We start from the raw sequence: 26,909 nt of genomic DNA, 5'->3' as shown, positions 1-26,909 counted from the left end.
GGAAACGTTCTCTTTCAGGATGGATGGTGCATTTTCTTTTTTCTTTTTTGCTTGGATCAGACTAAAGCACATGCCCAAGGCAGACACGGGGACAAGAACTGATGGTTCAGAAGACAATTTCCATCCAAAGAGTCTATGTACCTTGTTATAAAGGTGAAACAAATTGCAGAAAATCCCTGTGCGGACAGACTATAACGTTGTGTCTATCAAGAGATCCCCAGAGAATTTATTTGAGCTCATAAAAGTGTGAGGGACCTAAAGTGGACCCATTAACCTGCTCCCCGTGGGTGCTCAGCCCGAGGGTGCAGCATGTCGGACACAATGGGATGGCCGAGGAGGAGATGGGAGCTTTCAGGTGAGACAGGCAGGTGCCAAGGGCTGGGCTCGCCCCTCTGCGTGGCCACAGAGCGGCTCCATGACCCTCAGTAGACAAATTCCCCCATCCAGCCCCCACCAGCCCCACGTCCCCAACACCCCGTGCCAGGACAGCCCAGTTGCAGGGTATCTTTTATTCCCTTTTCCCCAGAAAACTCAAAAACCACTATCACAGATCCCTCCCATCGTAGGATGCTCTCACCCAGGAGCATCGTGGGGAGGGTTAAAGTGGCCAAGGGCACACGTAGGAGGTCCGAGGGCCCGGATGGGGGCTTTGGGGCCGGGGGGGGGCAATTCCAACACAGCCGGGGCAGGAGGTCCAGAGGGAATACGCGGAGTCAGTTCAGCACAGGCCTTCTTTAATAAAAACATGAGTCAGCTGCTGGCGTGGGCAGCGGATTTTCTAAACATCCCCTCATATCCTGAGAAAGGAAAAAAAAAAAAAAAGAAAAGAAAACGGGAGGGGGGCCTAGAGAAATAAATAAATAAATAAATAAAAAGAAGAAGAAGAAGAAAACAGGGAAAAAGGCCAGAATTGAAAGCAGACACAGGGAGAGGGAGAGCAGCTCCCTTCCCTCTGGTTTAAGGAGGCGAGAGCCGGGCTGGTCCCGGCTCCTTTTGTTTCCGCTAGCTGGGCCCTGCTGCTCCCCTGCTCGGCTGCCTGCGGCCAGCCTCCCCTCTCTGCAGCCTCTTGGCCTTCTCCTCCTTTTATTTTTATTTTTATTTTTTTTTCATCCCTCCTCATCGCGCCGCTCTGCTGGGCTTTAATCGAAAGTTTGGCTCAGCAAAGGGTCCCGCAGAGGGTGGAGGGAGGAAGTCACAGGGACTCCGCTGGAGAGGGAGCCTCCCGCTCCTCCTCCTCCTCCTCCTCCTCCTCCTCCTCCTCCTCCTCGCCAGGGCTCGTTTATTTATACACGCACACACACACGCGTGCACACCCCTCTGCCCTGGGCTTTTCTGCACACCGGGGACCGAAGCGGCCGAGCCCCCCCCGGGTGGGCTGGGGGCTGCGATGCGCTAAGGGAGCAGCCCCGGGGGCTTGGCCACAGCCCAGCCCTGGCACAGCTTTCCCTTCCCTTTCTATTTTCTTTCCTTTCCCTCCTCCCCCTACTTCGTTTCTTCCCTTCCCTCTCTTTCTCCTTTAAGTGGAAGAGCCCTGCCAGCTGGGGAAGGCTGGGAGGGCAGCGGGAGCCTCGGCAGGCAGCAGATAAAGGGCGCGGAGGAGGAGGGAAAGGAATTCGGGAACCAGTGCCCGCGGACACGCAGCACCAGCACTTCCCCAGTGGGACCCCACGCAAGGTAAGCCCTGGCGCTGGAGGTGATGTGGGGCACGGGCCCCAAGCAGCCCGAGGAGGGGCTTTGCTGCCCTGCTATAATTTTGGGGGCTGGCACCCCAAAATGTCCTGCCAGCCCCGGGGAGGTCAGGGGTCGGGGAGGGCAGCTGAGCGTGCTGGCATCCCATGGGAAAAGCCACTCTTGGTGAGCCCCTGGGGACCCTGCGGCTATGACAGGACCCAGGGGACCTCTGCTTCTCCCTGGGGAGCCCCCAGTCCCTCCCCGCACCGTGCTGGGCTGGGGGCTGCCCTGGTGTCCCCTCCCAGCCCGGCGGCTGTCACGGGCTGTTCCCTGTCCCCAGCAAGGCGTCCCGCAGAGGCATCTGTCGCGGGATGCCCGCAGCCCCCAGGCTGCAGGGCCTGACTCTGCCCCATCCAGCGCCCCGCTGGTGCCATGGGGGGGCTGGGACAGGGCAGTGCCGGGGCAGGAGGCTCCCTGCTGATCTCCACCTGGGCGCAGGGTGGGTTTGCAGCGGGGGGACGGGGGTCCTGGCTGCGTGCGGCGGTGCTTGGGGCAGCGCTGAGGCTCGGGCTTCACCCCAGGGCGCTTGCTGACAGCTTTGAGGCAGAGCCAGCGTCAGAGCATCCAAACAGAGCCGGGGGCATCGCCTCTTCAGTCCCTGCTCTGGGTGGCCCTCCTGCCCCCACGGGCCTGGCACGGGGAGGGACATCTGCAAGCCCCGCTCAGCACCCCAGCTGTCAGCTGGGTATGAACCCATGGGCCACGGATGTGGGCAACCGCTCTGCTGGCCCACGGGCTTCTGATGGATGTAGCTGGTCTGGAGCAAAGCTGTGCTGGAACTGGAGCTGGGGGACAGGGGTCTGTGTGTCCTGCAAGGCAGTGATAGTCACACCAGGACTTTTTGGGGGCGTTGTGGGAAGAGGACACCCTGCTCCTGCGCTCACCTGCCATATTGAAATACCCAACGGCTGTACACGATCTCGGGAGCTAACAGCCCAGCAGCCTGTGCTGTGGGAATGGACCCGGGGGCTACGCCGGACACAAAGCTGATTGCAGAGGGGGAAACCCGCAGTGCTTCCCGTGGGACGTGCTGGGAGGAGCGGGGCCGGCGGAGCCAGCACGGAGTGGCGCCTGGGGATGCTCGCGGGGAGGAAGGTTTGGGGAAGCACAGCGGGTGCTCGGGAACCCAGAAAAGGATGTGGAGGGATGAAAGAGGAGGTGAAGGAGGAGGTGATGGGGTTGGCTGGTCGTTGGGTGTTGGGGTGGCAGCGTGAGGTCTTCGTGCACAGGGAAAGGCTGGTGCTTAGGGGGGGGGTGAGGGCAGGCTGCCGGTGAGCTGGGTGCCTTCAGCCCTGCGGGGTTCAGGGTTGGGGTGAGGGGGATGTGGGCACTGCCGCATGCATGCTCTCCTTCAGAGTTGTATGGGTCTGTGACAGGGCTCCCACAGTGCTCAGTACAACTCCGTTACGAGGAGAACAGCATCGTGACGTTCTCCAGGGCTCGGGTGAGAAGAAACTGTCTCAGTGAGCACGGAGGTCAGGAAAGGCTCTCCAGAAGCAGGCACCGTGCCAAAGCAGGGCGGTGTTTGGAGGGTCAGGCCCTGGCGCCCGGCATCTTCCCGGGATGCAGCAGCAAAGGGCAGGGAGCGGAGGGGCAGCGGTGGCCGAATCCCGTGGGACTGCAGCTGCCGGCGCCTTTGGCCCAGAGCTGGAGGGCGCTGGGGACCGCGGGCTGGATGCGTCCTGTCGCTGCAAGGGAGGATGGGGCTAGGCACTTCTTGGAGTTTGTTTGTTTGTGCTCTAACCGGGGAGAAGAAATCCCCTGGAGGGGAGTGTATAGACCGGGTATTGTTCCCTGAGAGGCTGGAACGGCTCCAGGAGGCTCCTTCCGCTCTGCCAGGCAGATTGGACGTAACGAGACTTGTTTCAGGGGTTGCCTAATTAGCCAAGCGCACCTCTGCCCTGCTCTGCCCCTCCTGGGGACGCCTCTTCCTGGAAGCGCTGCCCTTCCCCGGGCCAGGCGCAGTGGGACAGGGACGGGGACACGTGCCAGGGATGTGCAGAGGGACACTGGGACGGGACACGTGCGGAGCAAGGGGGTCCCACGGGTCTGTCCCCTTCCCTACCAGGGCACAGGGGATGCTGCCAGTGATATCCTGGCCCTCAAACCCTGGTTTCTTGCCGCCTTTGGGGCACAGGCTGCGGCACAACTTGCCCATATTTCACCCTTCCTCCACGCTACCACCGACCTGCAGGGCCAGAGGACCGTGGCGAGGAGAGCCCACGCGGGCAGGAGCTCGGGAAAGCTGCCACAGAGAGGCCGCTGCCAGCAAACAGGAGTCGTGCGGTGCGGGTGGTGCACGTCCTCCTGCATCCTCGGTGGGACTTGTCCTCCCCAGGGCACACCTGCAGGCTGCGGGGGCACGTCCTCATCCCTCCAGGTGTCCTCTGGCACCCACACGGGGCTTGATGAGAGTGGGGTTGGTGAGCAGGGAAGGTTTGGAGCGGGCTGGGATGTCAGCAGGGTGCTGCTAACTAGGGGGAGCAAGAGGTGCCCTCTCCGTCTAAGGATGGGGACTTCTCAGCACATCCCCAAGGCCCGTGCAGGGGACGAGGCTCTGGATGGAGCCAGGCGATGGGCAAGGCGCAGGGCCCCATCCTGCTCTGCCCTGCGCCTTCCCCCTCCTGGCCCGGCTGCCATGCAAAAGAGGCTGTGACTGAAATCTTAATGCTACCGAGACACAGCAATTGGCACCAATTAAATTGCTACATTCATGTTTGAATTGCTTTAACTGGCGAGACACACTGTCTTATTTATACAAAAAAATATGTTTGCTTGTGGGTTTGTCTGAACTGCGGCCAGCAGAAAATAAACCATTTCAAGCTCCGCTCTCTGGAAGCGCATTCCCCACTCGCACGCTGGAAGTCACCTCGGTTTCGGTGTTTGCCGAGCAAACGGCTGCAGAACAGAAACCCCGCTCTCCTCGGGGCCGGGCGCTCCTGGCACCTCGAGAGGGTCCCTCCATGGCTGCCAAGTTTCCCTCTCCAGCCTGGGAGCGGTTTGGGAGAATATGGTCTGGTTCGGGAAGGCGAATTCTGGCAGGCGTAGGACTCAGTGACGATTTTAGAGCTGTGCTCGGGGAGGGCACGGGGTGCAGGCAGCTGCCAGCCTCCACGGGGCTTGGGGGGGGTGCTTGTAGAGCATCAGTGCAGAGAGAAGCTGGTTTTTTTCCCCGTGACGAGGGGAGAGGAACCTTCGGGGTTGTAAAGGAGCCTGCGTGCAGGGCAGGGCAGGGAGGACAGCAAGCAAGGCTCGTGCTGCTTGGCCAGAGCACGTAGGAAGAGGTTTTCCAGGAGGGAGGCGTTGCTCTTGTATCCCTCAGGGGATGTGCTTGGCTCTCTGCCCCCATCAGCCACCCCAGAGAGCCCTGTTGCTGCCCCCAGGTTGTTATAAGGACGTGGGGGTCAGGCCCCCGTTGGGGTGCAGTTGCCCCCCTGCTTGCAGCACGGCCACACCGCGGAGCTGGTGGCTTCATCCCCGGTTTGCAGCAAGGAGAGGGGACACGCGGAGCCGGGTATGGGACAGGGGGTGCCAGCGGCTGTCCTGGCACTGGGTGCCACCACCCCGCTCCTTCTGCCCACGGGTGGGCTTGGGGAGGAGGGTGCAGGATCAGCCCCCAGCACCTGCAGCAGCAAGTCTGGGTCAGGCTCCGTCCCCTCGTGTGCACCGCCGCCGTTTGCTCGCCGTGTCGCGCTCCCCGTCCCACTCCTCCCTGACCGCAGAGCTGGCGCGTGGCTAATCCCGGCCACGAGAGCCTAAAGCCCCAGAACAAAGCGATTAAGCGCGGGTCCCTCGCAGGCAGCCGAGAAGAGAAGGGCCGATGCGTCCCCACGGATTACGTCCTCCTGCTCCGCGTCTCACGGACATTTTCCAGCGAGGATCAGGTTCGCTGGGACGTGGGGCTAGGGATGCAGCCACGCACCGGCTGCTCCTGGAGCTTTGCTGGGGGGCAGAGGAGAGGAAGATAGCTCCTTCTCTATTCTCGCCCCTTGATTAGTGGTTAATTAGAGCCATCCAGGACCTCTGGCCCCAGCCCTATTCCTGCTGCAGCAGCCACCCTCGCGCGGTGGCTGTGAGTGGTGATGGGGAGTCCAACAGGGTGTTGGGGGCTGTTTTCCTCCCCACAGCACTTGAGCAAAGGACTTTTCTTTAACTGCTGTGGGAAGGGAGTGAGGAAAGCCCTGGGGTGCCCTCATCCCTGCATCCCCCCAGCCCCTCTCCGCTCCGCTGCAGCTGGGAGAAGCTTTAGGTGAGAGGATGGGGACACCGAGGTCCCCGAGGTACCCCCAGCCAGGGGACAGAGGGGATGGATTGCTCTTGGAGGTGCTGCTGCCAGCCAGCCCCAGCTGGAGCTGCCTTTTCCTGGGGTCAGCAGCAAAGTGCTGCCAGGAGCTGTGTGGGTGCTGGCCCGTGGTTTGCGTGCCCTGCACCCACGCTCATTACTCACATTGCTCACAGGCTCGTGAGGCAGCGTGCTGCTGGCCCCCTGAAGGGTCTTTGCTGCCAGGAGTGATGAGGAGTTGGAGGATGACCACGGGCAGCCCCGCTGGGCTCTGCCGCATCCTTCAGAGCAGCCTGGTGGAGAAACGTGACAAAAAAGCACAAAACGCTCCCAAGGGGCCCATTCACACCCCCGGGGGGGGTCATTGCGCTGCAGGGGGTGAGATCCAGGGCTGAGCAGAGCCCCGTTGCCCACGTCCAGCTTGAGCATCCCAAGCTGTGCGATGCCACAGCTCGGTCAGGGTGACCAAGGGGCAGGATGTGGTCGGGGCAAGGAGCAGGCAGCCAGGCACCTCCAGCCAGCACCCATCCCTCCTTCCCAGCCCCAGGTGAGCCCCAGCCCCCTTGTCCCTGTCCCCCCCCCCCCAGGGTTTTCCCACAGCCTGGGCAGGGCTCGCAGGCTCCCGGGAGCAGCCCCGTACCCGGCCTTTCTTCCGCAAGTGGAAGCGATGGAGCATGCGCAGCCGAAAGGGCCACGAATACCAACACTCGGGGCTGGGGGATTATTTATAACGCTGGCCCCGCTCCAAACAGATGTTTCGTTTTATTTTGAACTTGCGCTAAATAGGTCACTCATTTCCTCTGTCTCCCATGGGCTTAAACCAGAGGGGGAAAGCGAGGGGACCGGGGGTGAGAGCGCAGGGCTCGCCGTGCTCCCACGTCTCCCCGTGCCGGTTCCTCGCCGTGCGCACGGAGGGCTCGCGACGCAGTCGTATGGTGATGGAGGTTTGCTGGACCACCTGGATGGGGTGGGAAGGACGATGGCCACAGCTGAAATGGGGCTGCATGGGGTCGGTGCCCTGGCCTGAGCCCTTCTCAAGGCTCCTGACCCCACTGGTGCTGAGTCACGCCGCCAGGTCACCCCCTGCAGCCCCCACATGGCTTGGCAGCACGGTGCTGGCTTTTGGCTGTCCGACAGATGCTGTCAGAGCTGCGCAGGGCAGGGGAGGCTGCTGGGCTCACCCCTGCACGGCTCTCATCTGCAGCCTCACCACCACGTGTGTCTTCTCCAGGTGCCACCAGAGCTGGAGACCGGTGGCTGTCATTTTAATCCCTAATTCACAGCCAGCAGAGCCAGAAAAACTGCTCAGAGAGCTCAGGCGTTCACAATGTTCTCCGCAAGTGTGGCTGAGGGACAGGGTCTCCAAAATCCTCCTTGTAGATGAATGCAAGAAGCCCCCAAGCCCAGGCACGGTGCAACAGGCACCCAGGTTTCTGAGCATCCCTTGGTCTCACCAGCACGTGGGTGAAGGGTCAGGACCCCTTTGGCACTGGCAGATGGCCGTGCAATGAAGTTTTGGCCCCAGGGATGGCCTGTGGGACCCCGGGGACTCCCCAGCCCCCCTGGTTTCAGCTTTCCAACCCCTGCGTTTTATCATCAGCTGTTTACGGGGCTGGCCGACAGGCTCCCCATGTGTGCACGCCGCCTAATTCCAGCCATGTGCTGGGAAAAAGAAAAAGGGCTCTGTGATGATAATCTGGCCTGTGAGTAAACGTGGTGTCATGGGAGCCGAGGGACCCCAGAGGAGAGATGTTGCAACTCTGGCCGGTCCCAGCCAAGAAAAAAAAAAAAAAAAAAAAAAAAAAAAAGCTTGGTTTTATTTAGATTAAAGGGTGGGAAAGAAGCAGTCGCTGAGGCAGGGGGGAGGGTGGCAGAGGGAAACAGGGCAAGCCGAGGAGTTTCAGTGCTGGACAAGCAAAGCTGGGCTCTCAGGGGCCGCCAGCCTTTGCCTGGGGAGCTCTTTGCCTTCCAAAATGAGGATGGGGCTCCCCAGGCCAGGAGGAGCCCCCGCAAGCCGGCTGTGCATGGCATTGATCATGGGATCCATGCGGAGCTTTCTTATTGCGCATGGGCACCCGTGATCTCACTTAATGACTCAGATGCGTTTAGACAAAGAAGAAAAGAAGGATATTTGACTTCCCGCTAATTCACACCAGATGTCCTTCGCCTGCTTGGCAGGACCGTGGGGCCAGCGAGCGTGGTGGGAGCACCGGGAACTGCAGCCCGGCTGGAAATGGAAAGCCAGAGGAAGAGCGAGGGCAGCGCGATTTGCAGAGAGGGGGCCACGCAGCCCCATTTCCAGCAGGGAGCACATCCCCTTGCTGGTGATGGGCTGCAGGGGGCTGAGCCCCTCCGAGGAGCAGCGGGGCTGCCCTGCACCTCGTGGGCACCCAGAGCCTTCCCCTTCCCCACGCACAGCTTCTCAGGCTGGTTCCCAGCTCCCGCAGCTCTGGGGGTGCTCGCAGGGCCCCCCATACTGCTTCTCTGAATGTCTGGGGGAGAGGCGAGAAACGTGGTCGAGACATGTTAAGGTGGTGGGCAGAGATTCACGATGGTCTCCTTGGCATTGATGCCCACCGGTGTTGATCTCCCATGGTTTAAGGATGTTGTAGGGCTACAAACGGACCCGTCCCACATGGCCAGGGCCTGGGGACGGACAGTGCCACGCGATGCTCGTGCCAGCGGTGGCTGCTACACGCACTGAGATGCTCTGCTGGGGCACCACACACATCCTGGGGGCAGAGGGAAGGGGGCTTGGAGGCGCGGCAGGGCATGCTGAGTGATGTTCTTGCCTTGTTACCCCAGAACGTTCAAGATGGAGCCCACACAGCATATTTTGGGCATTAGCAAAGGCATATTTGCTTAGTAACATCCTTGAACAAGTCATAGGCCTGGAGCAGGGAAAATGGGAATAAATCAGTAGGTTTGGTGAGGCGTGAGGGCCTTAGCAGGGTGCTGTGATGGGGAGGAGTGGCAGAGATGGCCGAAGGAATGGTCCTGCCTGGGCTGGGGGGGGGATCTCCCGCAGCAGAAGCTGGATGCAGCACTTGTACTTCCTCACACCCAACACCCCAGACCTCGCCCTGTCCGGCTGCAGAAACTCCAGGCCAAGTCCATCATCCCTTGGCCACGAGCAGGAGGGAAGGCAGAGGAGAAAGCCGAGCTCTCATCCCATTTTGGAGGCAGGGAAACTGGCGCATGCTGCTGTGGAGAAGCCACGAAAATCATGAGACCAGCAATCATGAGACTTGAGCTCTGTGGCCATGGCCGTGCCGACTGACCGCTCCACTCCCACCCTCCAGCCCGTGTCCTGCTCCGTGGGAGCACGGCACCATCCGGGGAGCCCCATGCTGTGAAAGTGCGAGGCCAGAGGTGTGCAAACGTGCTTCCAGCGGGTGCTCCGGCAGCCCCTGTGGTGCTTGTCCCTGGGACACGTTCCTGTCCCCAGCACTGGGACCCCCAGCGCTGGCTCAGCCCCAGCCTCGCCCACAGCTCTGCCCCTCTCCAGGGGCTTGGTGCGGAGGAGGCAATTCCAGACGAGAGATAAGGGCAGACAGCAGGGCTTTATCTCCAGGCAGGGAAGGTGCCGGTGTCTGCGCCTTGTCTGGACTCCGGGAGCCCCTCGGTGCTGGGCGCAGCGCGGGGGCGAGCAGAGCCACGGGGCCGCATTGCCTGGGCAGCCCATCCTGCCTCCAGCCACCCGACCGCCCTCCCCTCTCCAGCCAAATTCCTCTCTTAGAATAACAAACAGGCAGCTCAAGTGAAAACGGACGGCTTGCCCTCATGTCACAGTGCTGGAGAGGGGCAGAGGGAGGGTCTGTGCCTGCGCCTGGGGACCTCCGTGGGGAGGAGAGGACGGCGAGGGGATGGGGACCTCGGTGGCAGGTTGCCAGTGCCACCAGGGCTGTGCCAAGGGCCCGGGAGGTAGCGCTGGAGGTGTCCAGCAAGGGCCTTGCCCACGGCGTGTCCCATGGCTTGAAGACGGGCAGCTGATGGTCCTTGGGAAGGGTGTAGGAATCTGGGGGGCCCTGGGGGCTGTTTTCACCCATAGGGCTGGGAGGAGACGATCCGAGGCAGCTGAGCACCACGTAGGTGATGGTGTTTGGGCCCGTGGGTGCGATTACATCTGTGTGCCTGGTTTTGGCACCTCCTGCTTGTCCGGCACACATAGGGTGCATCTTGTTGCTCCTGCTGAGCACAAAAGCTGAGGCTGAGGAGGGAAACAAGCGCTCTCGAGGCTGGCAGTGATCGGGGTGCGTTTACCTCCCTTGTGAAATGCCTGTTTGCACATGTGTGAGCACAGGTCTGTGTGACACGGAGAGAAAGAAAGGTCTGGCCGGCTGCTAGGCAGGCTCTGCACGCTTCCTGCGGGACGGGCTGAGCCTCTCACCCAGCCAGAGCAGACAAACAAGGGAGAGGTCGCTGCTATTCGCGAGACGTTGCCACCCTCCCGCTCTGCTTGGGAAGCATCTCCAAGAGAAAAGCTTTTCTGCAAAAACCAGCAGTTTTATTAAAACCAGCTACAAATGCCGGGGAAGCAGCCAGAGGCAGCAGGCGGAGGCTGCGGGGCTCTCGGTGCTTGTTGTAATGCTTCGGAGTGGGGTGAGACCTCTCCACGGGGGCAGAGGGAGCCTACAGCAGGGCCAGTGGCCACAACCAAGGCACTGGACAAGATCCAAGCACGAGCTTGGGAAGACCTCAGCCGTGGGCAGGCAGAGATTTGGGGGGTGGACGCAGCCTGGCTCGTGCATGCAGGCAGGGAGGGCTGAAAGGAGACGGTGCCAGTTGTTCTTACAACCTTGACCATTGAATAATGGATGAATGACATATCTCTGTCAAGGAGAATTGGGAAACAAAGCTAATTGTTCTTGTGGCAGTGCCTTGGGGCACCAGGGAGATTAGGTTGTCCGTCCTCCTGGCCTCTCCTGCAGGTCAGTGCTCTCCAAGGGCTGGCGCAGAGCTCCGTTCATTTACAGCCTGAATTTCTCCTCAGTCCTTTTATCCCAGCTGCCCCCAGCTCCTTCCCGTAAGTGCTCTCATCCCCTCCAGCAAACACAGAATTGAGGACTCACAGAGGGGTTTTATGGAGAGGGAAGCCGCTGAGTAAGCTGGAGACCTGCGAGGGTTTGCTGGTAGTTCGGGCTTTTGTTTTTTTTTCTTTTTCTTTTTTTTGAGCCAAACCGAGAGAATAATAAAAACATCTGACAAGTGCGCGTCATTTAAGAACCATTTCCTCCCAGCATCGAGCAGACAGAGACACCACTTCAGGGCCAGGAGGCAGCAGAGCCACTCAGTAAGGGACGGTGCCTGGGGCCGGGTCAAAGCCCCGATTGCCACCAGCCCTGGGCATGCAGCTTCACCTCGGGGTCTGCCTTGGGAGCAGGTCCAAGACGCCCATTTTCCCAGGTTCAGGAGCACTGAACCCCGGCTTTGGCTCTGGGGTCCCCACTGCTCTCCCCGAGGGTCAGCTCGCCCGCAGCTGGCCCAGTCTCAGCGCGCCCTGAGCCCAGCCCGTCACCCCATAACATCAGGGACAGACCCCAGTGCTCCCAGCAGCCTCTTCTGGGCTGCTGGTTGGCACCAGGGAGGGTTTGACATGCTCTGTGGAAAGGACTTTGGGAGAAATGTCGATAAAAGGGACTTCTGGATGAAAATACTCCCTTAAAATACGTATTTGGAAAAGTGAAATATGAGAGATTTTTTATTTTATTTTATTTATTTATTTTTTTCTTTGGTCTTGCTTTGTTTTGTTGAAAGAAGCAGAAAATGTGGGAGGACGGCAGGGGGGATCTGTTTTCTAGCAAGCTTTATCTCCCTGGGACTGAGGGGAAAAAAGGCAAGCGGCCGAGCAGAGGGAGGCAGAGAGGCAGGGCTGTGCGGCGGGGGAGCGGCGTTTCAAGCGACGCTGAGCAAGGGCTGACACCACCCCGGCAGCCTCCAGCTCAAGCCCTGTTTGCTGGCAGGGGATGCTTTATATCCGCTCCCTCAGTAGATCCAGGGCAAGGGGAACTGGGTCACCACAAGGAAGGAAAGGCTGAAAATTGGGGAGAGAGACAGGGGGTGGAAAGGGGACCCCGGCCCCACAGTGCTGCGCTCATCCTGTATTGGTCTTGGCAGGATTCGGCCGCCGGGCCGTGGAGCCCACCATGCTGTGCCCCTCTCCGAAGGCTTCGCTGCGGCTCCTCATCCTCACCGGTGAGTGGTGCGGCTGGGGAGGTGTGTGCAGGATTGGGCCCTGCCTGGGGATGCTGCCCCGGGATGCTCCCAGCGCTGGGGTGATGGGGAGGAGGTGGGTTATGGCACGGGGAGACACGGGGTGCTCAGCATGCACACCCTAAGGACCTGCATCCACTGGCTCCTGCTGACCCAGTCCTACAGAGGGGTGGACACCTAACTCTAACTTGACCCTAACCCTAACCCCGACCCTGACCCTGACCCTAAGCCCACCCCTGGGGAGCACATTCCCTTTCCCAGCCCCACCGGGACATCTGGGTGAAACGAGGAGGCCAGGAGAGACCTGGGCAGCCATTCAGGAAGACCTCGGCTGCTCTATTGCTTCCATAGGATTTCCTGCAAGGCTTTGCTTTCAGTCCTTTTTCACTTTCCATCAGACTGACATTGTTTCAGCCCGGACTGTGTCACATCTGACACCATCCCTGCGGAGAGGCAGCCAGCGGAGCAGGGAAGTGCCTCACCTCCTGCTCTCCCCGCTAAATTCACTCTCTGAGCTCCTGAAGGTGCACCTGGGACCTTCCTCTGCCCAACAGACAGGCTCATTTTGGGGGCAGTAGCACTGCTGTCTATACTGTCAGCTCCCCAGGCCATCGAGACCAGCTCATAGGATGCATAAAAGCTAAGAATTTGAGCAAACATTTGGGATATGTCTAGACCATCCCCACTTGCAGCCCTGTCCTCACCAAGGATGCCCCTTGGGGTGGTCAGCAGCAGTCTGAAGGGTGTCCCACCAAGGTCTGTGTTGGCAGGACTTTCCTGAGGACAGCAGGTGTCTGTCAGTGGCTACACCAAGGAGGACAGATCCAGGAAGATCACATTTAAGACACTAAAGCCAAACACACGGGCATGACGATGTGAGCTAGTGTGGCTCTCCTTGGGTTAGAGAGGAGCCCAGCGTGATCTCACCTGGCTCCTCTCCCAGGTCTGCTGGAGGTAACGACGGGAGGCAGCGGGCTGCGCATCGAACCCGAAAATGCCGAGCTTATCCTTAGCCTCCACAGCACCTTCTCCCTTGTGTGCTACGGGGACGGCGCGCTGGTCTGGGAGTGGGACGGGCAGCCTCTCACCGCCTCGCTGGAGCAGAGGGACGGGGCCTTCGTCAGCAACCTCACCCTCAGGAACGTGACGGGCCGTCACACCGGGGAGTACGCCTGCACCTACAGCCCCGACCAGGCTCCAGAGCAAGCGGAGAGGAAAGCCATTTACATCTATGTGCCGGGTAGGGGACAGCACATCCTCGGCTCTGCCTTTCCCTGGGGTTTAGTGACCAGGAGGAAGAGGGGTTTGAATTATGGCTTTGTCTCCAAGCACCCGACCTCCCCACATCCTTTCCCCATTGCAGGAGAGCCCCCATGGCAGGCCACCAGGCTTTGGCACGGCTCTGATGGGCCATGCCATGGGGGAGGCCCCCGTGTCCCACGCTGGGGCCAGCAGGGAGGACTCAGGCAGCTTGCTGCAACCGGTGTGCTCTCCCTCCCGCAGATCCCTCCCTAGCCTTTCTCCCCCCAACCACCTCTGAAGAGCTCTTCATCTTCATCACGGGCTACAAAGAGGCCGTCATCCCATGCCGTGTGACCGACCCGCACCTGCAGGTCACCCTCTATGAGAAGAAAGTGGAGAACCCCATTCCAGCTGCTTATGACCCGCAGCAGGGCTTCAAGGGCTTCTTTGAGGACAAGACCTACTACTGCCAGACAATCGTGGACGACCAGGAGGTGGATTCAGACACCTTCTATGTCTACAGGATCCAGGGTGAGCTGCCCTTAATCTTGGCGTACCTGTGTCCCTGCTGTGGCTTTTCCTTCAAACCAACAGGGGTGGGACAGAAAAGCTGCCCCCGTCTCTCCTTATTCCTGATCAATTTGGAGGCTGAATTACAGAATGTGATTTCTCCCATCTCCATTACAGAGCAAGTGTCGTCCCTCAGGGAAGAGACTTTCCAGTGAACCAATGGACTGGGTGCCCACTCACCTATTTACTAACGTTTATTCCTTTCTTTGGCCCTCCCCACAGTCTCATCTGTGAACGTCTCCATCAGCGCAGTGCAGACCGTGGTGCGTCAGGGAGAAAACGTTACCCTGATGTGCACCGTGAGCGGCAACGAGCTGGTCAACTTCAACTGGGATTATCCCCGCAAGCAGGTATGTGCGACACCCCCGGCTTTTGCCCAGGCGCCTCACAGCCATCACCCATCAGTACCCCAGAAAAGCTCGGGAAGCTTCATCCCGTGGCAGAAGCTGTGCAATGCTGCTGCCCTTCAGGGAGGCTCGATGGGGAGATCCTTGATGAAGGCTGCCTGCCTCAGTGGCTTCTGAGGGGTGTATGTTCCCTGTCCCCACTGCAGCCAGAGCAGGGTCCTCTCCCCCTTCTCCTGCCTCCTCGTGAGCCCAGCTCTGTAGCTCTGATGGCACAGCACGCTCTTGACTTCCCAGACGGTATCTCCTGTCCCCGTTTGCAGGCAGGGAAGGCTGTGGAGCCAGTGACCGACTTCCTGCCGGGATCCTCCCACGATATCCGCTCCATCCTCATCATCCAGAACGCAGAGCTGGAGGACAGCGGGACCTACGTCTGCAACGTCTCTGAGGGCTACCACGAGAAAACAGATCGGAAAGACATCACGGTCCAAGTGATCGGTGCGTCGCTGCCCGTGCGCTCAGAGCCAGCACACGGCGGGGGCGTCCTGCCAGGCTGTCCCAGGACGGCACCCTCTGCTCTCCTCTACCCTCCGTCCTTACTAACCACGGCAAAAAGCCAGCCCTCACCACACGGCATCCCACATCTTGGCTTCAAAACATCCCAGCTCCCCCGCCACAGCTTTTGGGATCCTTTAATACACCTGAGGGCGTGGGTGAGAGCTCTTCTGCACTGTGCCTATGAGCTGTTAGGTCCAGTTGTCACCTCCCATCTGCACCTGTGCTCCTTTCCTGTGAGTTGAGGGAACCTGCTCCATCTCTACAGGACAACAGCCTTTTCTTTCCATGTTACCTGCCCGTGAGCTCCCACCTACGCTCTCTTTCAGCACAGGATTGAGACCTTGAGGGATGGACCTGGAGCTGCTCCATCATTTCTGGATGCTCAGGGTGTTTTGTCCCAGATCCGTGCTTGTCCATAGGGGTGGAGAGGGGGCTGCGTCTCTCCCTGAAGCCTGTATTCTTCTCGCCCCTTCTCAGAGCGTGGCTTTGTGAAGTTCCACACCCAGCTGGCCAGCACAGTGTACGCTGAGGTCCACAAGAGCCACACCATCCAGGTGGACGTGGAGGCCTACCCACAGCCAAGCATCACGTGGCTGAAGAACAACAAGGCGTTGACCATGGAGAGCAGCAGCGAGTTCACCATCACCAACAGGAACCTGTCAGAAACCAGGTGAGGGCCCAACACTCCTCACCAGGGAGCAGGGAGGGGATAATTTACAAAACAAGCCAGGGGGACATGGGGTGGTGGGTGAACATTGGCCTTTCTGTGAGTGGATTTTGTGCAGTCAGGTGGGAGCTGGTCCCCTCCAAGCGTTGTCAGCCCCCGGGTGCCTTTCTACACTCATTACGTGTCTTCTCCAGGTACCAGACATCCCTGGTCCTGGTGCGGGTGAAGCAGGAAGAAGGAGGATTTTACACCATCCGGGCTGCCAACGAGGACGATGTGCAGGAGCTGTCCTTCCATCTGCAGATAAATGGTGAGGATGTGCGCACAGGCATGGGGCCGAGGAGTGTGGGGGCAGGCCCAGGGGATGGCTCCATCCTTCCCTGCAGGATTCTCAGGCTGAAGCCTTTACACCTGTCACTACAGCTTCAGCGTGGTTTGGGTCAAAGGAGAGCATTAAAGTAAGAAGCATGCTCACTTGAAATATCTCTCACTGGGTCTCAGAGCAAGGGGGACGGGGAGGCAGTGCAGACACCAGCAGCTTGGCCTTCAAGCATTGCCCCAGGGCAGTAGATACAGGTGTGACAGATGAAGGAGTGTCCAGAACTCCCCTCTGTGGTCCCCCCTGCTCTCCAAGCAAGCTAGATGGCGGCATGTCTCCTCCGTGACCATCTCAAACCTTTCTCTTATTGCTGTTAGGTCTCAAAAGTGAAGCACAATTTCTGTGATGAGTCCTACCTCACTGTCCCATCTGCCCTGGGCCACGCTAGGGATCCAGGGGGAATCAAGTTCCCTTTCTAATCTGCATTCAGAATGGAGGATTAATTCCCACCAGTGTCTCTTGGTTCCAGTGCCAGCCAAAGTGGTGGATCTCAAGGAGAACAGCAGTGCCACCAGTGGGGAGCAGACCGTAACGTGCTCTGCTGAAGGGATGCCCCAGCCAGAGATCAGCTGGTCCACCTGCAGCGACATCAAATGGTAAGTGGGCAGACGGAGCCCATGGGAACTGCAATGATCTCACATTTATTAAAATAATTGATTATTTTGTTGCATCCCATGGTGGTGCATGGGTCCGGCTGCCTCTTAGGTGCCTTTATCCTCCCCCGGCCCAGGTGCAGCACCAAGGGGCAGCCCACCCGGCTGCTGGGGAACAACTCGGCAGAGATCAGCCTGCAGACCAACGCCACGTACCACACGGAGCTGCAGGTGTACCGCGTGAACAGCACCCTGCGGCTGCACAGGGTGGACGAGCCCCTGCTCCTGAGATGCACTGTGCAAAACTTCCTGGGCACCAACTCCCAGGACATCACCCTGGTCCCGCATGGTGAGCACGGTGGGAGGTGGTCGAGCTGGAGGTGGGGAGATGGGTTCTCCTATCCTGGAGGTGCTGGGAGCCAACACCATCCTCTGACAGCCCTCAGAGGCAGGAAGCCTGCCCCAAAGCCTGAAGTTTCTGCCCAAAATGAAGCCTCCTTTGAGCTGAGCAGGAAAGGCTGCCCCAGGAGGAGTCTGTGGCCCCCATGTCCACTGGCCATGGTCATTCTCCTCCCACCACTGAGCAGAGCCATCCCTCCAGGGAGGCAAGAACACCTGAGCAGGTCCCCAGTGTCTTGTTATTAGCCCGAGGGTCACTAGATGGTGCCACGGACCCAAACATCCACGCGCTGTCCCAGCTACGAGAATGGTCTGAGGCCAGATCTGGAGCTGCCAGCTCTCCCCTGGGGCAAACAAGCCCCTGGGCTCCTTACACCCTCCTTTGGTCAAACCTCTCCCAAGGCAGCAAGCCCTTCACCAGGCTGTAGCATCCCATCGCCCCATTTTCCCCGGGGTGCTGGAAGGTCTGCCCAGGAGGAGGGGACAGGACTGTCCCCAGTCAGACTCCAGCCCACCCAGAGGAGAGCTCAGGCTGGGCATGTGGATCCGATTTAAGGTCCGTGATGTACCATCAGCCCTCATCACCCCTCAGGGTCAATGTCTGTGGGGGAAATGTGTAGCAGGAGGGGGACGGTGGCTAAAGGAGGGAAGGGGAAGGATGCAGGGAGCCCCCTGTGCTGCTGCTCCCTTTCCCCAGTGTGCCCAGACCATGCAGGGGTGGAGGAGCCTGACTGCTGTCCCTGTGGTTATCGTTGTAGCCCTGCCATTCAAAGTGGTCATCATCTCCGTCATCCTGGCCTTGCTGGTCCTCACCGTCATCTCCCTGATCATCCTGATTGTCCTGTGGCAGAAGGTAAAAGGGGGGTGTTTGCAGGCTGCTCTGGTGGTACCCCCATGCCAGGGTGGATGGCAAGAGCAAAACTGTGAGCTCCTGCTGGCATGCGCCTGATGATGTCCCACCCATGCCAGAGATCATGGGCCTCCCTTGGCCTCCCCAACTCATGCCGTCTGTAGGCTAGCCAGGGCAGACAGCAACGGCTGCAGGGAGCAAAGACTCCCTGACAAAGCCCATCCACACCCCCTATTCCCTCCCTGACTCCCCAGACCTCTCAGACCTCTCTTGCGTCTCTGCTCCCCTCTCCAGAAACCTCGTTACGAAATCCGCTGGAAGGTGATCGAGTCAGTCAGCTCCGATGGGCACGAGTACATCTACGTGGATCCCATGCAACTCCCCTATGACTCCAGCTGGGAGGTGCCCAGGGACAAGCTGGTGTTAGGTAAAGGCTCTGCGGGTCCCGTTGGGCTCCCGGCAGTCTGGGGTCAATGGGTCTGGGTTTGGGATCTCCAGAAGAGAAACCTGGGCTGGGCATTGCAGTCCCTGGAGATATGATATGGTCCTGGGGCAGAGGGTCCATCTGGGGCCACCGTGGGAAGCCAGCTGCTCCCTTTGGCAGGAGGCTTCGGGTGATTCCTGGCTGTCCTTCCCTGCGGTTGGCAGCTCCTTCCTTTCCCGGCCTCACCACCAAACGCCATTACCCTCCACCACAGCCATGCCCACCATGGCTGGTGCCGTTTCAGACCAGGGACCTGCCTTTTCCACGGCCCTCTCCTGTCCTCACCTCTCCCCGGGGATCACCACCAACCTTGTCTCCTCGCTGTCCCTCTGCAGGACGCACTCTCGGCTCCGGCGCCTTCGGACGCGTGGTGGAGGCGACAGCCCACGGCCTGAGCCACTCGCAGTCCACCATGAAGGTGGCGGTGAAAATGCTCAAGTGTGAGTTCCCCCCGCCGCCCCTGTCCCCCTGTCCCAATGCTGCGGGGCTGAATGGTGCCCGCCAGCTCCCTCCCGGCCCCGCCGCTCACCCCGGCTCTGCCCAACAGCCACGGCCCGCAGCAGCGAGAAGCAGGCCCTCATGTCCGAGCTGAAGATCATGAGCCACCTGGGGCCTCACCTCAACATCGTCAACCTGCTGGGGGCCTGCACCAAAGGGGGTAAGTGAGCACGGGGGAGAACTGTCTGCAGAGAGAATGATTCCTGATTTCTGGTTCAAAATGGCTCGTCCTTCCCCTAGGAAAGCCTTGTGGGGCTCTGAAGCCTCTCTTTCCAACCTGCTTGGAACAGAAGGCATGTTTCTGTTAACCCCCACCTACCTTCCCAGACTAAATCCCACATTTCAAAAACACTCGGTACCAGAGAAATAGCTTTACCCTATGGCCCTGACCAGACATCCCGCAACCTCGTAATGTCCCCGAGGGACAAAATTCGTCAGGGTGCTGTCTCCCCCCAGGGCCCATCTACATCATCACCGAGTACTGCCGCTACGGGGACCTGGTGGACTACCTGCACCGCAACAAGCACACCTTCCTGCAGGCCTACGGCGACAAGGCCCGCCGGGAGACCGAGGCGTACGGGAACACCGCCAAGGAGGACCATGTGCACAGGTGCCTGGAAAGCTGTGCTCTCCTCCTCCCCGCTGCCTGCCCCATCTTAGCCCCCGGGGACAAGTGGGGCTGGTGCTGGCAGGCAGGATACCTGCATTTCCTCCAGACCAGTAAATAAGGGCTGCCCCAGCACAGGAGCACGGTTGCCCACCCTGTTACACTGAGCCCAAACCAGCCACCTCCAAACGGCTCCTGGCAGGCAGGGATTTAGCAGAGGCAATCTGTGTGTCCTGGAGGCTGTTTGCTAGCACACACGCCGGCTGCTCCATGCCAGTTGGGAATATTCCCTGGCACCGTTGACTTTACTAGCATAACCATATCTTCGCAGTGAGTACAGAGAAGGGTTTCCCAGCCATGTCTTAGCCCTTGGAGATCCCAGCTGTGCATTTTCAGGGCAGGTTGTATTGCTACTGTGCCTAAGGGAGAAGTGCTAGAAGGAGTGCGGTTGCACAAGAGGTGCTAAGAGGAAAGGGAAACAGTCCTTCGTCCGGTCACCAGCTGTAAGAGGTGCGGGAACATCAGTGCAGAGAAAGGTTCCCATGGGAAGTTAGAAAGCAGCATTTCCTTCCAGCAGGCCAAAACAATTGTGGAGTAGAGCAGTGTCAGGACACCAGCACAGCTGCCCCCTGTGCTTTCTGCTTGAAGGCAGACGAGATCTCCATAAGCACAAAGCGCTGCGTCCCGAGACCCAAGGGGCTTCCTCTTGGGAGGAGGTCCCCAGTGCCATTTGAGCATCTCTGCATGCATGACACAGAGCTCCCTTCCCTGCTGTGGGACATTTCAGAGCTGGGGATGAGGGTTCAGGAATCGCAGTTCTTCGGATCATTTCCCCCATCCCCTGCATTTCTTCCTCCCCCCTGAGTCTGAACAGCCTCTTTTCTCCCCCTCCAGTCACCTCTCCTTGTCTGTCGAGAGCGATGGGGGCTACATGGACATGAGCAAGGATGACTCCCTGGATTATGTGCCCATGTCCGACATGAAGGGAGAAGTCAAGTATGCTGACATCGAGTCCTCTAACTACGGCACCCCGTACGAGCTGGACAGCTATTCCCCTTCAGGTAACAGCTCAGTTGCGAGAGCAAGAGGAGCTTGGGCTGCTGGATGCCTGTGCTTGCAGAGCTGGGTGGGCCACATTGCAAAGTCACCTCTGGGACAAGTCCTGCAGTGGTGGCAGATGCCTCATGGCAGGAGCCCCCGGCTCTGTCCCTTTGTCAGCAGAGGCAGAACAGCCCCCATAGGGCTGGGTCCTTACCAGCGTCAGTCCGTGAGTGTGCCAATTAACACCAACATACATCTCTGCTTGTCCTCCAGCTCCCGAAAGGACAGACCGGGTGACACTGATAAACGAGTCTCCGCTCCTGAGCTACATGGACTTGGTGGGCTTCAGCTTCCAGGTGGCCAACGGGATGGAGTTCCTGGCTTCCAAAAACGTACGTATGCAGGCCGGTGCCTGTGGCGGTGGAGGCGAGGAATGCTCTGCTGTGCCTGTGGTCAGCTCCAGCTTACTGTCCCCCTGTCCATGCTGACCTCCTCAAGGGAGAAGTAGCCATGCAGTTGAAGAGCCTCTGACTACTTCTCTTTGGAAGTACAGCCCTGGGGATCTGTGACAGCTAACCCTGACACAGACTGAGCTTCAGGCCTCCAATTCCCTGACTCTGATCTCCTCCAAGCCCCACGCAGCTCAGCAGTGACGTTATATCATCCCCCTCTGCTGGGATGGCCAGACCCAAACAGCAGTGGCCTCCCTGTCCTAAGGCAGAAGCCACTTCAGAGCAGAACTGCAGCTCCCCATGGACACCCCTATTGCACCACATGCTCTAAGCCCCCCAGACCTCATCAGAATTGCTTGTCCAGTGGAAATTAAGCCACCAAAGAGGATCAGGCTCTGGGGGCTTCCTAAGATCTGGCTTAGCCCAGGGCAGGCAGTAATATAGGCTCTCCATGTGAAACAACACAGAGGGTAGGAATAAGAGACAGGGTGGGGATGGCATGAATGACATGTTGAGGGAAATTCCTGGCTCTTTGCCTACAGCCAGGCAGTATGATCCCCAAAAGTGCTTGGTCGGTGCTCACCCATGGAGCACAGCATAGGAGCTCCCAGCTTCCCACAGTCACTCTTTGCAGTGGTGTAACATCTAGTGGCCAAAGTTAGTGGCTTTGCACCATTGTTGTTCCTAGAGGCAGAGGAGATACCTCCAGTGATGTGAGGTGACTCCTGCCCCTGTAGCCACAGAAATGGGCTAGTGCTGGAGCTGGGCTGCTCCCCTGGGCTGTCTGGGTGCCCCTTGCAGTGACAGTGCCTCCCCCTGCAGTGTGTGCATCGCGACCTGGCTGCCAGGAACGTCCTCATCTGTGAGGGGAAGCTGGTGAAGATCTGCGACTTTGGCCTGGCGAGGGACATCATGAGGGATTCCAACTACATCTCCAAAGGCAGTGTGAGTACTGAGAGCCGTGAAATCCGGGGCTCTGGGGCTGGTACCACGTACACACCCCCTCTGTGAGCCCCTGTCTGTTGTGCCCAGGAGCAGTGCCAGGGCAGCACTCCCAGCTGATGGTGTTAACCATCAACAGCCACCCGTCCTGCAGCCAATGTGCTCTGCACGCTGTGGAATAGCAGGACTGCATGCCCTTATCACCAGGCTCTTACAGAAGAACCTGGGCAGCAGCAGCAAAACTAGGGACTGTGCCCTGTACAGCCCACCACTGGCAGTGGGGCTGTATCCCTTCCCTGCCTGGTGCTGAGCCCGGTCCTGAGCTGCAGGCAGGAGAAGCGCAAGGTTAGGCAGCTTGGCGGTGGTGCAGTGAGTCACTGGCCACTCTGGAAGAGGTTCACGGACTTCTGCTCTAACCACTAGACCACAGGGTAAGAGGAAGTGTTTTCCTGCGAGCAGCTACTTTCCAGAAAGATATCTCCAATCTTTCGAGGCAGAAGAGGATGAGGCTGATTTTGAGCTTCCCCAGAACCTCCCCTGTGCTTTCAACAACAGCGTGTCCTCTCCAGAGCTGGGCACCCAGGAGCATGCAACCCCAAGCAAAGTAGGCCATGTAATTGGCCCTGTTTGGCAGACAGGAAAACTGAGACTAGGGGAGCTGAGAGTGGTGCCAGGCCCCTCAAACCCCATTCTTTATCTACTCAATGAACCACTCAGCTTCTTGCCTGCTTTGTCCCATTTGCATGGGACGGCAGCCAAGTGCTGAGCGTTTTGGCCAGGAGGCCTTCCTGAAGAGGGGCTTGGGTTTTGCAGTCCAGCCTTGGCATAGCTGCTTTTCCTTCCAAAATGGGAAATGAAACTGGGCCCCTTTGCAATCCTTCCTGGAGATTATTTTGGTATTCATTGTGCAAGCAAATCCCTGGAACAGCAGAGCCAGTGCTGCACACAAGCTGGTCAAGTGAGGCTCCTTCTAGTGCATCACTGAGATTAAGAACAGGAAAAGCTGGAGCTTCAGCTCTTTCCTCGTCATCCCACAGCCCTCTCCAGCTTGGTCTCAGGTTTCCAAAGTCTAGATAGGCCTGGACTCCCTTTGGGAGCACTGTGGTCATGTTGTGCAAATCAGTGAACTTATCCCAAGGACTGGGGAGCAGAGATGCACGCCACAACAGCTCATTATGTCAGACAGGCTGTTGGCTGTGATGGTAATGGATGTAGCACACTTATTTTTCCCTCCTGCCTGCTGGGTTCATCCTGTGCTAAGAAAGAGAGAACTGGTCCCTCCAAGAAGTGGCTGACAGCAGATGTCTTGGGCTGACGGGCAGCTCCCAGGGGTCTCCTCTGCTTGTAAACTGAGTGTCAGACTCTCCCCTGTTGAAACAAGTGCTGTAGATGCAGCTGACTCTCTTCTTAATCCATTTTTCCTCTCAGACCTTCTTGCCCCTTAAGTGGATGGCCCCAGAGAGCATCTTCAACAACCTCTACACCACCCTGAGTGATGTGTGGTCCTTTGGGATTCTCCTCTGGGAGATATTCACTCTAGGTAAGTGTCCTGGAGACCCTGATGGTGTCCTTAGGAATGGTAACACGTTAGCAGGATCCCTTCCCAAACCAAGAGGGTAGAAATCCATCCTAATCTTCTAATCCCCAAGCACTCTAAACCCTACCAGAATCACTTTATTCAGTATCTCCTTTTTTCCCATGCTGACATTGCTGTTTGGAAGTGAAATGAAACAGGAAAGGTAAAGAAAATAAAAAAGAAAACCTTGGTGTGAAACGCATGCTGGTACGGTGGGCGGCAGGTTTTGCACCAGTCTGATTCCCCGTTCTCCCTTTACACCCAGGAGGGACTCCATACCCTGAACTGCCCATGAATGAACAGTTCTACAACGCCATCAAACGTGGCTATCGGATGTCCAAGCCCACCCATGCCTCCGATGAAATGTAAGTGCTGCCTCTGTGCGTTTGCCCTGAGCCTGCCCTGCACAAAGGACAGGAGCATCTCTGCCTCTGGTTTCCTGCTAAGCCACCAGCGTGCCTGTTCTTCCCTCCTGTTAGCTACGATATCATGCAGAAGTGCTGGGAGGAGAAGTTTGAGATCAGACCGTCCTTCTCACAGCTGGTGGTGCTCATGGGGAACCTCTTGGTGGATTGCTACAGGAAGGTACGTTCAAGGGCCTTGAGCTGGGGGGACAGAGCAGGTCAGTGCTCTGTGGAGGATGCTGCCTTGGTTAGGTCACTTGCTTAGGGTTTGGAGACCATAATTAGTGATTAGTAGGGGTTGTGCCAGAGGATTTTGCTGTGATTTGGGCCGCGTTAGTTTGAGCAGCAAATGGAGGTGCTTTGGGCATCCCGGGGACGTTGCTGAGACAACTGCCATCGCCAGACCGGCAGCTGGTATCTCAGCAACTGCAGAAATCAGGGCTGGCAGGAGACCAGAAAGCTGCCTCCGACTGATATTTTGGAGCTGCAGAGTTGTGCTACTGATCTCTCATTTAGGAAACGTTGATGAAATGTCTGTGCTGGAGTCAGGGTAGCTGAACTCTGCTAGATTTAGAAGAAGCCTAGCAGCCAGGGAAGGCAAACACAATGCCGGTGCCCTTTCTTCACTCACAAAACCTTCCCATCTTTTTGTTAACCTGCCCTGCGAGAGCAGAGGTACCAGCAGGTGGATGAAGAATTCATGAAGAGCGACCACCCCGCTGTTGTCCGCACAAGACCCACGATCCCCGGGCTGAACAACACCAGGCTCACTCCCAGCTCCCCCACCAGCAGCATCCTCTACACGTCTGTGCACCAGAATGGGGGCGAGAACGACTATATCATCCCTCTTCCTGACCCCAAGCCCGAGGCGGTCTGCGACCTCCCTCAGGAGGCCTCCATCAGCTGCGCCAGGTAAAAAAGTCAATTCTGAATGCTGTCCCTTCCCAGGATTGCCCAAAACTGAAAAAGGGGGGGCTTAAGAGCAAATGGGGATGCCCCACTGAAGGACAGACCTGGGGTGGGTTCACCAGGAGAGAAGGAGGGCTGTGTCACCCTCATCTGAGGTGCTGTGAACCTGCGTGAGCCCCCAGGGATGGAGGTGAGCCAGAGGGCCTCATTTTATTTCTCCTCATCTCCCTGCAGCTCTATGCTGAACGAAGCCAACACATCGTCTACGATATCCTGTGACAGCCCCCTGGGCACCCAGCAGGACGAGGAGCAGGGATCCGACCCGCAGCTGGGCTGCCAGGAGCCGACCACGGGGCACCACGAGGTGGAGGAGAGCTTCCTCTAGCCAGAGCTGGGCTGGTGGCACCCCCACGGCTGACCCAGACATCGCAGAGAGCCACACTTTGCGCTTTTTCATCGGGACATCCCCGTCTGTCCCAGCCTTCCTCCCTCCCTCCTATCTCCCGGAGCTGGGTGGGAGATTAGAGACGTTTCCCCCATTGCTGTCCCCTTCCCTCCTTACAAAGAGGTGGCTCAGCGCCAGCAACCTCGGGATCACTGCCACATCCTCCTCGGCGATCACACCGCTGCAGGAGGGAGACATCTCACAGACCAATATCTTCTTTTCAAGTGGAAGGCGTGGGCCGGATCTCCGCGAGAGCCACCACTTTCTGCATTGCTAAGAGGATGCTCCAGCCCCTTCCCCCTCCCTGCTCTTTAGATGGCAATGGGTTTCAGCTCCTCTGCACCAGCACTTCTCTGACAGTCTCAGCGCCAGCCGCACTGTGGTTCTGTGAAAAGCCACCGGGACAGACAATTTCCTTGGAGCCCTTTGCTGGGGTGTAGAGGAGCCGCTATACCCAACTGCAGCTGCTGGGGATCAAGAACACGCGGGGTGGGTTCTCCTCCAAGCACAGCCAAGGCCTGGACAGACCAGGCAGCATCTCGGAGACACCGAGTCACCGTCTTCCTAACCTTCCTAACCTCTCCTATGGAGGACGGAGCATGGCAAGCACTGCAGGTACCCGTGGCTCTCTGGCACACACTGAGCCCTTCTGTGCCCAGCCAGGAGCCCCAGGGGCATGCCAGGAACCCAGCACGCTCTCACAATGACTCTGTTGTAGTAGCGAAGAGGGCGGTCCGGTGGTGGTGTTGTCTGCGTGGACACTAAGCTGATTATTCTCCGCTGAAGATTTAAAGGGAACAAATATATTAATCCACTAGCCAGGGCCAGTATAAGGAAGCGATATGGCTATTCATTAATCTTCCACTGCCACTAAGCCCAGTTCATCTGCTGGGAAATTTTATAACCCTGTCAGCTGCAAAATTTTTATGCCTTACCTTTGGGAAACAAGATCTCCCTTGTGATAGACTGTTCACCCAAACGCCGTCCTTCTCAGGACGGCAGGTCTCACCAGTCCCTCCCGAGTCGTAGCAAGACCACGGGGAGCAATAAGGATGCCAGAACACCAGCCCAGGGACATCACAGAAGACAGAGAGTCTGGGAAGCCGTTTGGCCATGGCTGTAGCATGTCTCACGCCCTGCCACTCTGGGGGGCCAGGCACCACCATCAGCAGCTTGCCAGGGCTGTGGGTGAAGTGTCGTGGGGAGCCGAGCAGAGCAAGAGGAATCGGGGAGGATTCCTCTCCCTTGGGAAATGTTCTGAAGGGCAGAGACCTTCCTCCTGCTTCTCTCCTCCTTCCTTGCTTCTCACAGGCAGGCTCAGGACCTTTTGTGCTCTCAGCTGGTACTTGAATGAGGAGACTCAAAGCAGGAGGAACACCGGGCTTTTGAAATCAGTTGTGAACCCCACCTCTGTGGAGATGAAAGCTAGACCCCAAAAACTACTGCTCTAACACCAGAGAAACTAGCAGTTGTTTTTTTTTTTGGTTTTTTTTTCCCAAAAGGAGAAGTTTTGCCTTGCACAGAGCTCTGTCTGCATCATGTCCCCAATCCCATTAACCCCTTTGCTGCCCTACGCATGCATATTTCTCCGTGCACCCTACAAATCCTACACAGGCAGGTTTAAAAATTCAATCAGCATCTTTTGGATTTCATCCACCTCAGAGCCACTGAGTTTTTTTTTTTTCAATCTGAAACTTCTGCCAAAAAAAAAAGAAAAAAACAA

At 58.3% G+C, this 26,909-nt stretch overlaps 1 protein-coding gene across 2 annotated transcripts; it reads left to right on the top strand.

Annotated features, from left to right (window-relative positions):
* The first annotated feature begins 1,307 nt into the window (after window positions 1-1,307).
* Window positions 1,308-26,909, top strand: PDGFRB (platelet derived growth factor receptor beta). 2 transcript variants are annotated; one of them, XM_083798056.1, is made up of 23 exons: window positions 1,308-1,674; window positions 12,131-12,208; window positions 13,170-13,466; window positions 13,730-13,999; window positions 14,261-14,388; window positions 14,706-14,880; window positions 15,418-15,610; window positions 15,802-15,917; window positions 16,456-16,582; window positions 16,717-16,928; window positions 17,737-17,831; window positions 18,123-18,255; window positions 18,648-18,752; window positions 18,860-18,970; window positions 19,267-19,420; window positions 20,312-20,478; window positions 20,732-20,850; window positions 21,733-21,855; window positions 23,281-23,392; window positions 23,694-23,793; window positions 23,908-24,013; window positions 24,506-24,744; window positions 24,976-26,909. In XM_083798056.1, exons 2-23 carry the CDS (start codon window positions 12,160-12,162, stop codon window positions 25,124-25,126), a joined length of 3,282 nt encoding a protein of 1,093 aa, XP_083654182.1. In that variant the 5' UTR covers window positions 1,308-1,674; window positions 12,131-12,159; the 3' UTR covers window positions 25,127-26,909. The 2 variants fall into 2 exon arrangements, with proteins under 2 accessions (XP_083654182.1, XP_083654183.1); XM_083798057.1 differs by lacking the exon at window positions 1,308-1,674 and adding an exon at window positions 11,208-11,306.

This window comes from Anser anser (genome assembly GCF_964211835.1).
Source record: "Anser anser genome assembly, chromosome: 14".
Lineage (NCBI taxonomy): Eukaryota > Metazoa > Chordata > Aves > Anseriformes > Anatidae > Anser > Anser anser.
Note: the sequence above shows the minus strand (reverse complement) of the source record. Positions and strands in the feature narration are given on the sequence as shown.

What these genes read in the sequence shown, in the direction of transcription:
- PDGFRB (XM_083798056.1), top strand. Translation starts at nt 12,160, where the DNA reads ATGCTGTGCCCCTCTCCGAAGGCTTCGCTGCGGCTCCTCATCCTCACC. An exon ending in CTATGTCTACAGGATCCAGG is followed by an intron (nt 14,000 to 14,260) that starts GTGAGCTGCCCT and finishes CCCTCCCCACAG; the next exon opens with TCTCATCTGTGAACGTCTCC. An exon ending in ACTACATCTCCAAAGGCAGT is followed by an intron (nt 21,856 to 23,280) that starts GTGAGTACTGAG and finishes TTTTCCTCTCAG; the next exon opens with ACCTTCTTGCCCCTTAAGTG.